This window comes from Nelumbo lutea, chromosome 6 (assembly GCF_056320005.1).
Source record: "Nelumbo lutea isolate HS-2025 chromosome 6, American lotus-T2T, whole genome shotgun sequence".
In the NCBI taxonomy this organism is placed as follows: Eukaryota; Viridiplantae; Streptophyta; class Magnoliopsida; order Proteales; family Nelumbonaceae; genus Nelumbo; species Nelumbo lutea.
The window spans coordinates 3683047-3695850 of NC_142689.1; the positions used below are offsets into that span (position 1 = coordinate 3683047).

The 12804-nt window shown below is 40.2% G+C and overlaps 1 protein-coding gene across 1 annotated transcript in view; it reads right to left on the reverse strand.

The window, feature by feature from the left end:
* The window catches only part of LOC148846888 (AGC (cAMP-dependent, cGMP-dependent and protein kinase C) kinase family protein), a 52900-nt gene that overhangs the window by 16966 nt on the left and 23130 nt on the right, over positions 1-12804 (reverse strand). Inside the window, exons 4-7 of the mRNA XM_088952201.1 lie at positions 12192-12433; positions 11814-12057; positions 2758-2837; positions 230-314 (exon numbers count right to left, since the gene is read on the reverse strand). Of these exons, the coding sequence (XP_088808327.1) occupies positions 230-314; positions 2758-2837; positions 11814-12057; positions 12192-12433 (651 nt within the window). The remainder of the gene's footprint in view (positions 1-229; positions 315-2757; positions 2838-11813; positions 12058-12191; positions 12434-12804) is intronic.

The window sequence follows — 12804 nt, forward strand, 5'->3', positions numbered from 1 at the left end:
GAAAAAAACATAAAACAATCTTTTTTTTTTCGGTATCAAATCAAATAACTCAATTGTAACAGGTTTTTGAGGCTTATGCTTCTTTCTGACAAAGACTTAAGCCTCGAACCAAAGTTATGAGGTTTAAACCTTGAGGCAAAACCTGTAAGCCTTTTAAAAACATGCATAGATCATCTTCAAAATACAATGGTTAAATACAATATCAAAAGAATCCGTTCCATGTTTTTACCTTCCTGCAAGTGGTTATTGGGTCATCAGCATAAAATGGAGGATAACCAACAAGCATCTCATACATTATTGCACCTAGTGACCACCTGCAGTCAGTCCACTGCATAAGAGTACATAAAAATGGAAATTGCTGTAAACTTTCCCATGTTTTTCAAGAACAAGTTATTTCTACATAGATACCGCAGAAACTACATGATCAGGCAACCAAATTAAAACAAAAACAAATCATAGGTCCAGTTATTTATACCTAAAGTACTAGCCAATTCCTTTATTTTTGGAAATTAAATACTAGCTGACTAAATTTTTAGCTTGTACAGAAGAATGATAACACAACATCCAAAGAGACTAGGGATCTGTATCCTAGTCCTTGGATAAAAATCCACCTACAGATATCTAACAAGTGATCACCGACTACTGATTTTTTGGGGCTGAAACAAGATCAAAAAGAGGTTTATTTATTGTTTTGATCAGTAAGACATCAAATAGAGTTTTTGAATCATAAGACAGTACGCAGAAAAACAACATAGACAATGCTAAGAAATAAGCCTCAGCTGACCTTAAATTAGCCCCAGTTACTACACCTCGGAAAGCAGATAAACTATACACAGGGTATCTTTCAATTGTAGCTTATCAATACAAATTATCCCTGTTTGTCCCATCCCCTGGAAAATGCATTATACACCTTCTGAGTACTCATCTTTGGGCCCATTTAAATGAGATGCACAGAGTAGACCCCAAAAACCAAGCTTTCCTAATCTAAATATGCATTCATCAATTTCCTGCCCTTTTGGTATTTGTATTTGGCAATGGTTCTCTTCTCTTTTTGGGTGCAGATGGATCTCTCTAAAGGATGTAGTAAGTTTATTCAGTTCAGCTTTCTTCAGTTGCCTAGAATAAGAGGGAAAATAATGTGGTGGTACACAAGGGTAGCATTTTTTTAATTGGTTACTTTAAATTTTAGTAATTAAAATAAAGTGTAAATATATACAGCTGCCATTCAGCCCAAAGCTAATAGAATTGCTACTTTGCTTTACATACACAGGAGCTTTGTGGTAAACATTACCCCAGTTTATACATTCCATATCATTACTCCCAAATAGGGATGGCAATTTCCCCCGTAAAACCGGGGCCCCGCCCCACCCTGAATGGGGTGGGTTTTCCCCGACCCTAAACAAAGACGGGGCGGGGACAGGGAAAATAATTTTTCCCCGAACCAGGTATGGAGCAGGGACAAGTTTTGTATATAATTCCCCGAACTCGCCCCGAACCCAAAGGTAAATTAGTAAAATATCTCTAGGTTTAATATTGATATTTAAAATATCTCTAAGTTTTCTCTAAATTTTTTAAAATCCTAGGATCTCATAATTTTATTTTTGATTACACCTAAAGTATTATAACTCAATTCTAAAATACCCCCAAATTCCTATATCCTATGTATAAATTGTCCATAAAATAGATAATTTTTAAGTAACTGCCTTGGAGCGGGGAAAATTCGGGGATTCCCCGTCCCCAATGGGGAATGGATGCCCCGCCCCGCCACCGGGGACGAGGCGGGTGCGAGACAAGGTGTTGTGACTTCAGGGCGGGGACGGGGAGGGGGTGCCCCGCCCCGTTGCCATTCCTACTCCCAAAATAATTGATTTCTATTTATACCCTCCTTGGAGGAAAGAAATGCAATGATCTTTTAAAGGGAAAGATTCTTTAAAAAAATCATCAAAAAGTTTTGGAGGGAAAGATAGAAGTAAAGAAAACATCATAGAGAGCATTATGGTCAAAGTGATATATTGGGTTAAAACCATGAAATTGGTTGCCACTTCCTCATGGATGATATATGTAGAGGATGACACGATGTGCCTGGGATTTTGTATGTACAAAGTTCGAGACAAATGCAGTGGATTCCTCTTAGATCATAAAGCTTAACTTTGACGGGTGCTGTATTGGTAACCCAGATGCTTCAAGCGTAGGGGATTTTGTTTTTTTGCTACATCAAGCGTAGGGGGATTAAGAAATGCACATGGTGTCATACTGTCATATAGTGATGTTCTCAGGTCCAGCTGGTTGTAGGAGCTCAATAAGGGCAGAAATGTTGGCAGTATTGCAAGCATTGGAGGCTAGAGAATTAAACCTAAGAGGTGTGGTGATAGAGGGAGGTTCTAAAGTGGTGGTAGAATGGCTGGCAATAGTCAAGGCTTGTGGAGATATAGTTTCATAATGAAGGAAACCAGACATTTAGCAAGGAAATAGTGTCAAACTTCTTTTGGGTAAGGAGATTAGAAAATGGTTTGGCCAATGGACTTGCCAAACAAAGGGTAAACATAAAGTAGTTATTCTGGGCTGCACTGTAATACAAAATTTTTTGGGGAAGGATGGGTAGTAATCACTAGCCTATATTTGGGAGGCATGATACATTGTATATATAATGTTCTTTTGTTCAAATCACAACTTTTTACAGTTACTCATAAAAAAGTGATAGATACTGAAGATAATAATAATAACTTGAACCAACACTGGTATTTTCAATAAACGAACCAATCACACTCCATTCCATAGCCTTTCTTCAACAGTACTTCGGGAGCAATATAGTCTGGTGTGCCAACTGTTGAAAATGCCTGAAAATACAAAAGCAAAAGCCTCTTAGTATTATAAAAAGTGCATTTGAAAGCTTAATAACTCCTCTATCATCAAGTAAAAGGATGCTCAGTAACTGCTGCATAATACTGAAAATAAGTTGATAGATAGATAGATGGATATGCATGTATTATATTTATTGTACAAAGAAGCAAGGAGATATTGTCGGAGTTGAACTGGTATATTTGGAGTTATACCATAACAAATGCTTGTTCTTTCTCAAGTCACAATGGTCCTTTGATGATATCACAATCCAGGGGAGCAAAGAAGTAAAAATCTCCATTTGTGTTAGGAAAAAGATCAACAAACTCTTAATTAGTACGAATGATCAGGTGCATCTACTGAATCCTGATAATCAATTTGCAACTAAGAAGTATAAGATTGATGATCAAGATATACCCCAAAACTAACCACTTTATCTTTGACCAATCATCAATGATGGGAAAGAAATAGAAGATTGCCCATAGAATTAGAGCAAGATGGTTGGAGTAAAGTGAATCTGGTGTGTTGTTTGACTGGTATAGGAAATTTTTACGAGACAGCTATAAGAAGAACATTGAGATATGGGACAGACTTCCGGGCAAACAAGAAACAACATGTTCAAATCTGATTTTAGGCTTGTAGCTAAGATAAGCTTGCCAACAAAGATTTTTTTTTTTTTTGATAACTGAAATAATTTTATTAATCAGCAATAGACAATAGTACAAAGTCCCCAAGGAAAGGCACGAGTTGCAACTTCTCCGGGCTAGTTAAGTACAGATTTCCAAATTAATAACAACTTACAAAGAAGCACAAAAAAGATCTTCCCTAGAAACCCCCTGTTTGGCTAAAGCATCAGCCAAAGAATTAGCAGACCTACTAACCCATTTTACCTCAACTCTCATATTGCTGGTTAACCACTTTACTTTTTTTAGGAGATCTTTGTAGCCCCAAATGGTGGTATCCAAGTTTAGGAGCCACCTTGTTACCACCTAAGAGTCCCCTTCAACTAGGAGATGCTCCACCCCAAGCTGGTTGGAGATCTGATTTCCTTGTACTGCAGCAAGGATTTCTGCCCTTGTGGAATCCCCCACTCCCACCGGTCCTGAGAATAGGAAAATTATATTGCTGTCCTTATTTCTCAGGTTACCCCCTATACCTGAAGGCTGGGGGTTGCCTTGGCTGCTTCCATCAAAGTTCAGCTTGATGACACCTTCCAAAGGCGGAACCCATTCTGACAGAATTCTATCCTTCTTTGTTGAAGTGTTAGCTATTACTAGCCAATTCCTCCACAAATCATCAATGATATCCACAGTTTTCAGCCATGGATTGCTCTTGTTAGGATACAATCCTTCATTTCATCTAACCCTCTTTCCTTCTCTAAGAAAATTCTTGCATTCCTTTCCTCCCAAAGAGTACATAGAGTGGCTGCCCTGACACATTTCCACATGACCTTACCTCTTCTAGTGTGCCAAACAAAGACAGATGGGTTGAATAACAAGCTTAAATCAGAAGGCATAGTCCACCTACCTCCAAATAAACAAAGGCTCCACCTCTATATAGCTGTAGCAAAGAAACATGAGATCAGCAAATGGAAACAATCCTCATTCTCGGCCTTACGCAAGGAACACCAATTTGGGGAAAGACAAAGCGAGGGTCTCTTTTTCTGTAAGTTTTCCAAAGTATTGATTTTCCCATAGAAGACTTCCCAGCAGAATACAGCAATTTTTGGGGGAATAGGTCGCGCCCAGACTTCTTTGACAGGGAATCCTTGGGAAATGAGGTTAGAACTAACGGATTTTAGAAAAGAAGAGAAACTAAAAGTACCTTTTGGAAGAGGAGTCCAAACCCTTTGGTCAAAATAAGTGGGGTCCAAGCAAACAGATTCTAGTAAATGAATTAGCTCAATAACACAACTCGACTCACCATCCCTTAATCCTCTATGAAACCCAAAGTCCTAGTTTAAAGATAAGGGGTTTAACGGGCTCGGGAGAAAAGTTGCAATTGGCTCATGTTTGTGAAGAGAAAGGGAATAGAGCGAGGGGAAACAATCTTTGAGGGGTTGAGTACCCACCCAAATATCCTCCCAGAACATAATAGCTTTACCAGAACAAGCATCATACCTGATGAATCTAAGGAAGCGAGGGAGAATACCATGTATAGCCTTCCAAGGTGTAGTAAGGGTAGCTCGGTGAGATATCCCGGAATCCCAACCATTTCCTACACAATCATGAATGCTTGCCACCACCTCATGCCATAATCTCTCTCTCTCTCTCGGGGCCATCTCCATAGCCACTTCCCTAGAAGGGCTACATTCTTCAGCACTAAGTTCCCTATCCCTAAACCCCCTTCTTCCTTTGGTTTGTTAACTACCTCCCATTTGATCAAGTGATCCTTTTTCACCTCTCTTGATTCCCATAGAAAGTCCCTCATTCTCTTCTCCAGTTTCTTAGCCTCCCTTGGAGGAACCCTACACACTGAAAGGAAGTAGGTTGGAAGGTTGGCAAGTGTAGCCTTAATTAAAGTCAGCCTACCCCCTATTGAAATGTAATTCTTTTTCCAAACCGCCAAGCACTTATCAAATTTCTCCACAATAGGGGCCCAAAAACTACTTTCTTTAGGGTTGGCTCCTAAGGGTAGCCCTAAGTATGTCAAAGGCCAAGAAGAAATATTGCAACCTAAGCATTCTGCAATGGATTCAATCTCCCTATTCAACAAGTTTACTCCAGCCACACAACTTTTATCAAAATTTACCTTCAAGTTGGAGACCCTCTCAAAAGTACTTATTAAAATCTTAAGGTTCTCCACTTTGCTCAACTCATTCCCTTCAAAAAAAATAACAATATCATCAGCAAACTGAAGGTGAGTTACTAGAATGCCTCTGCTCCCTATTCTCCATCCCTTTATTTGGCCCTCCTCATCTGCTTTGGAGATCATCCTACTAAAGACATCAACAACAAGTGTAAAGAGGAAAGGGGAGAGCGGATCCCCTTGTCTTAAGCCTCTATTGGCTGGAAAAAAGTCCTTAACCACCCCATTCACCAACACTGAATAACGACGAGTTTTAGCATCCTCTAATCCAATTACACCATTTATCCCCAAATCCACGTCTTCTTGACATCTCCAGTAGGAAACTCCAATCCACTAAGTCATAGGCTTTCTCCAAGTCCAGTTTGCAAACAAATCCTTTCCTGCCCAATTTCCTTATCTCTTCCACACTCTTGTTTGCAATAAGGATCTGATCTGTAATTTGTCTATCCTGTATAAATGCTCCATCTGCTTGGCTAATGAGAGAGGGGAGAACTGCTTTGATCCTCCTAGAGAGCACTTTTGCCAGAATCTTATAGATGCTTGTCACCAGGCTAACTAGCCGAAAATCTTTGGGGTGTCTGGCATCATTCTTTTTGAGAATTAAGGCTATAAAGGTGGCATTGATTCCAGGACACACAAAATGTTTATCCTCAAATTCTCTAAATACTCCAATTAAGTCTTCTTTGACTATGTGTCCCAACAGTCCTGAATCATTCTTTCCAGCCATCCCTTATTTGTTTGGTTCAAAGTTGGCCAATTCTCCTCCCCTACTATTAACCAATTCTCTAAGGGTCTTTGAAAGATGGATTTGAAGTGATCCACAATCCTACTAGCAATCTCCTCTTGAGAGGTTATCTCCACACCATCAACCTCAAGCTTTAGTATCAATTTTTTCCTCCTTCTCCCATTATCCAAAGCATGAAAGAATTTGGTATTCCCATCCCCTTCCTTGATCCACTTATGTATGGATTTTTGTCTCCAAGAGATCTCCTCCCTCAAAGTCTCCTCTAACTCCTTTTTCAGTTTCCTCCTCATTCCTCTGTCTTGGTCATCCATCATCCCTTGGGATTCTTTTGCATCATCCCTGGATTTCTTGCATCTAACTCCACTCTTCCAAATTGATCCTCATTCCATTCTTTTATTTTGCCTCTCAACCTTTTTAATTTTTTGTGAAATCTAACCCCATCCCATTTCACTTCTCTCATCTCTTCACTCCACCATTCCTTAACCTTAGGCAAGAAATCCAGGTGTGTCAACCACATATTTTCAAACCTGAATGGTTTAGGTCCATTACCAAGAGGTTCTCGTCCTACTTCTATAGGGTAGTGATCAGAGGTTATCCTAGGTAGGGCCTTAGCCACCAAACCTCTCCAATGGCTCTCCCAACCCTCATTAAATAGGAATCTATCAAGCTTTGAGCAGGTTAGGTTTCCTTGGAATTATAAAGTGATTGAACTTCCTCATACTAGTTGTAATGGCTTGCCTAGGATTATTTGACTCATTTGTGAATCTTATTGCATTAAAATCACCCCCCCAAACACCAAGGACCTTCCCACAAACCTTGAATTCCATGAAGCTCCTACCATAACTCATTCCTCTCTCTGTGATTATTTGGACCATACACATTTGTTAGCACCCAAATAAACCCATCTTCCACCATTCTGAATTTTAGGGATACAGTGAAGTTTCCTATTAGCTCTTCTACTGGTTCTACGAAGTCCTCCCTCCACAAAGTTACTATTCCCCCCCAAGGCTCCCCATGACGGAGCTGAGCACCATCTTACCCCTCTTAATTTCCAGATCTCCCAGACCCACCTTCTATCCAGTTCAACTAATTTTGTCTCCTGCAACATCACAACATCAGGTCTTTCTCTCCTAAGTAGCTCCTTAATCAATCTCCTTTTTCTGGCACTACCCAAACCCCTTACATTCCAGCTTATTATCTTCATTCCCTTTCAAGAATTTAGCCCTCCAATATAGTGTTCCTTCATTTAGAACCCTTCTTTCTTTCCCCTGTGCCACTGAATTCGATATCCCCTTCAATGTCCATTATTAGTCTCTCTACTTCAGACCTTTTCTTCTTTTTCCTACCCTTATTTCCCACTGACTTCCTATTCTGCCCTTTATTTCCTAACTCCCGCCCCAATCTATTGGTTCTTGCCTCTGATTCAGGGTTTTTTGGAGCCACCTCTATCATTTTCTCCTTCTGTTTATATTCCTCCAGCAGGGCACAAATCTGCTCCCAAATCCATTCTAACTCCTCTTGTTTCCTTTCTAACAACCCAACTCCCTTCTCTAATCGGACTCCATCATTATCAATCGCCACTTCCCTGCTACCAGTTGGTTGGTCTGGTTGGGATTCCAGGACATTTGTTACAGGCAGAGAACCCAAGTTAGTATCTAAAACCAAATGGACAAGTTTACCTGGAATTAGCATAGATGGTTGCATGTGGACTGGCTGTTGGGTATCAATTCTTGGAGTCAGGACTAGGCCCTTCCCCTTTTTTGGACTCAACCGTGGAAGCAGACTAGGTACAACCAATACTTCCTCACCCTCTACAGTCATAGAAACTTCACTTCTCTTTCCCTCTGCGTGAATCCTTAGGTAAGGCTCCAAGTTGGATTCCTGTCTCTCTAGTCTGATGTCCTGACTAAGCTGCACATATGGAATGGACACATTTATTGGCGGGATGCACTCTACCTTATCTCTTTAAGTGTTCCCAACTCCACCTGTCTTTTGTATAGCATACCCAGTTTGGGAAAGATTTGTTCTCCGCTACTAAGGCTCACTCTTCTTTGCGTTTTGATATACCAGAATCTTGTGAATCTGTCTCCTCCTCTAGGAATAACAATTTAGTGTTTAGGCTACCCTCTTCCAGTATATCTCTTGGTTTTTGGAGGTTGATACTTCCCAAGCCAATGGCTTCTCCCAAATCTGAATCGGAATCATAAAGTTCTTCATTGTTTGTTAATCTTTCTGAATCAAAGTTGAAAACCTCACTGCTCTTCACACTCCTGGGGTTACGGCTAGACCTGTTTATGGGCCGGGTGGCCCGACGAGCCAGCCCGGCCCGGCCCGACCCAACTCCCGGACAGGCTTGAACAGGCTTTTTGGCCCGTGGGCTTAACCTCGGGCCAAAAAGCCCGGCCCGCATAAAATTCGAGTCGGGCTCAGGCTTTGCCAAAATAGCCCAGCCCAACCTATAGTTAAACCTAAGTAAAAACCCTATGTGATATCCATTTGAATAAATTTTTTGATTTGAGAAGGTTGTTGATTCACTTGTAGGCCCATTGTTCATTTAAATAGGGGAAAAACACCTGAATTAAAATAAATAATGTCTATTTGAATAGGGAAATTTTTTATTTTCTTTTATTAGGTCGGGCTTGGGCTTCGGGCTTTTTATCAGGGCCGGGGTCGGGCCCAAGTTCTAGGTCCGTTGGTCGGGTCGGGCTCGGGCTCGGGCCTATTATTTTTCTGTGAATGAACACTAAAATCCTGGCCCAAGCCCAGCCCGGCCCGGCCCATGAACAGGTCTAGTTATGGCGTTCCTGTTCCTTATGCGGCATCTTCTTCGAGGGTCTCCACTATAACGAGTTGGAGACCTTCGCTGAACTGTTCGAATGAGAGAAAGGGCTTGCGGAAGACAATGGTATACGGATTTTACTGACTACCTGAGGAGACAACCTTGTCACGTGCTCCTTTAAGTTGTCACGCACCCCCCTCACTCTTGGGTCTTTTAAGCATAGCCCACTTAACTTTTCAGGCCTACTGGGCCCAGAATTACAATTTAGAGATGGGCCTGCTGGTTGGACCCCCGTGCATATTCCTGAGGCTACCAATACCTCTACTCGACCCGATGAATCACCTCCCTCCTCCCGTATTGCACTCGGACCATTTCTCTCCGCTGGAGTAAATTGCTTAGGTCCACAAGCAACTGCCTGAGCAAAAGAAACTTTGGTTTTCCCACCAATGCCTTGTGTAACACGTCTAACACTTCTAATGGTTTCCTGATCCGAGTCTTTTGGCCTGCCTAAAGGCTGTGCTTCCATTCTTGTGAAAACTCCTTGTTTCTTTTTTACAGCCACTTTCAGACTACCACGCAACTGCAGCTCCTCCACCACTTCGTCTTCCTCCTGCCTTGCAGGGGTAGCTTCAATGGAGGATAGTAACCACACTGGGAAGAACAAACCCTCCACAGCTACATTCACCTTCCTCGGTATATCTTCTGGTTTTACACCACCTAGTAGAATGGCTGCACTTCACAGGTCTCCACAAAAAACACCATCAAGACGAGCTCCACACAACAAAGCAATTGAGTTTGATGTTTTTTGATTCCGGAGATGGAATGGCAATCCAAGCACTCGAACAATTACATTATCTTCCACTGAGAACACTTTTGAATTTGATGAAAACGACAATTTAAAAACCGAGAAGGTTCCCAGATCATCTTGGATACTTAGGGCTCTAACATTTACCTGGTTTTCAAGAGAGTCCAATACTGCCTTAGCAGGATAGAACAGGGTCACAATAAAGGTGCTTCTTAGCTCCATCTTGCTCTTCAACATTTCTGCAACTTTCCACAAGTCTGTCACCACCCCTCCAGCTTCAACCACTAGCATTCTATCCCATTTTCCTTTTATCCCCTCTGCTACCAATGAAGGGTCCCTCCTACTATTTGCCATGGCAACAAACTTTTTGTTTGTATCCTCCTTTTTACACAAAAACTGGCTTCTGGTTTCTGGTCGTTGTCCCATTTCATCAACTTTCATATTCTCTTTATTCTCCATTCTCCTTCTATTTAGAAAATTTGTTAGTGTCCCAGCAATCCTTCTCCACCCTTGATCATTCTTCCCTTGAGGAAGACAAATCATTTGTTTCCTTCCTTTAGAGAAATATTCAGTTAAAGAAATAAATGCACCTTTTGCACTCTTCTTGTTCTCCAGCACATACCTCCTACCCGATCCTGAGAAATTTTCTTTCCGATATTTCTGCTTCCCTTTAGCAACTGCATCAGAGACAAACTCTTTCACCCACTCAGTCATTTCTGAGCCTTCCACAAGGATCGTGGCTCTCTTCCGTTCTCTTACTTTCAAACCCATTCTTCCTTTGATCCGTATCTCTTCAAAGAGAAACTCTTTGGCCTCTATCCTCAGAGCTGACATTTTACTTTCTCCACGAAACCTCCCTCCACTTTCTCCACGAAGCCTCCCATGGAAAGAAGTCAAAAAGTAGTCTGTTCTCCAGCACTACCTTCTCCACTTTCTCCAGCATGAAACCAACTCTTGCCAACAAAGATGTTAGCAATAGGTTATTCCTAGCAAAAATGTTTCAATAGGGAATTACATATTATTATATAGTAAGTTAGCACCACCAACATTGTTTTAGGCCCCAAGTGTTTCTTGTGTGCTTCAGCCCTTGTATTAGGGCATGTATCTCCTTAAATAGAAAGTCTTTATCCAATTAAAATAAGTAGACAGGATCATCTTATGTTTTGGCAAATAGGGATTAGATAATGACCGATACTTGATAGTTCATTCTAAATTACAAAAGCATAGCATCCAGAACACAGATCAATGTGTAAACTATTTCAGACAAGTTTGTTTTCATTTTTCTTTTTCTTTTTATATAAGTTTAATTTTCATGTCATGTAAATGGTTGTACTTCTAGTTTAAATGAAACTTGGAGTTCAAGTTAAATATAAGTCATGAGGAGAGTCTAGAATCCATTAAAAATAAGAAGGAAAAAAAACATGTATACATCATACTGTTTTCTCTTAATGTTCCTCACCATTATTAATTAGTATGTGGACATCCAGGAGGAAGATTGAACTACTCTTCAGATGTGCAAGTTTGACAATAATGTTACCATTTGTCTAAGGACCAGAGGATTTACTTAGTGGCCTAGACCAGTCTGAGAGAGGACCCTTCTCCTAGCATATTCTGTTTTAGTTAACTAAGTTATTTTCCTTCAATAAATAAATAATACTTGTTTTAACAAAATTTTTGGGTATTACCAATCAAAACAACACCAAAATTTTATATATTGTGTATCATCACTGTTAAGACTAGCAAAAATATGATATTGGAAGAGCATAAACTGAAATGATATTTTTATAACTTCTTTTGCAGGAAAAAAACAAAAGAAGAAAAGCAAATCACTTGAGTACCAGTTTCCGCCTGTTCATCTGCCAATGCTGTAGTTGCTCGCGGGGGCTTTTCCATTTGCTGCCATTAACTGCATCTGGGAAGCATCCATCTATCTCCATCGATTCTCTCATATTCTCATCAGCCATAGGTTCATTTTCATCTAGAGTAGACAGTGCTCTGCAGTCAAGAGGCTTGCAAAGACCAAAATCAGAGAGCTTCATGTGACCATTTTTGTCCAGTAGAAGGTTGTCAGGTTTGATATCTCTGAAAAAAAAATGGTTGAACTCATGAATGTGGATAATACAGATGCATCCAATAAACAATTCACAAACCCCATTTTAAGAAGAACCCTGCCTCTAACAATTTATTGAAAGTGTCAACAATAGATAAATCCAAACCTATGAATATAGTTATGTTTATGAATGGACTCTATAGCCAGGACACTTTGGGCAATGTAAAATCTAGCCACACTTTCAGTTAAAGTGTCTTCTCTCATCAGCAGAGTCATCATGTCACCACCAGGCAGATATTCCATTATTAGATACAGGTAATCAGCATCTTGAAATGAATAGTAGAGCTTCACAATGCAGTGGCTGGCAACTTCTGCAAGCAAGTTCCTTTCAGCTCTAACATGTTCCACCTATAATGGGAAAGCACGTTAACCAAGTTCTGTGCAAGGAAGGACTTAGCAACAAATAAGTAACCTTAAGGACCAGAACAAATAATAGAGAACATAAAAATTGCAGGCTTCAAACCAAATATTGTCTGAATAGTTTTACCCTAATGACATCCTATGGCATTGCTTCAATCACCAAATGGACAGACTAAAACAAAATTTGTATAGGCAACATAAAAAGAGAAATTTAAAAACATAATAACCAAAACAAACCAAGTGGCAGAGATTTGATCTGTTCTCTATGAATGAAACTATGAATGAAATAAAGACAGGATTTGATCTGTTCTCTATGAATGAAACTATGAATGAAATAAAGACAGAATAATCAGGAAGTA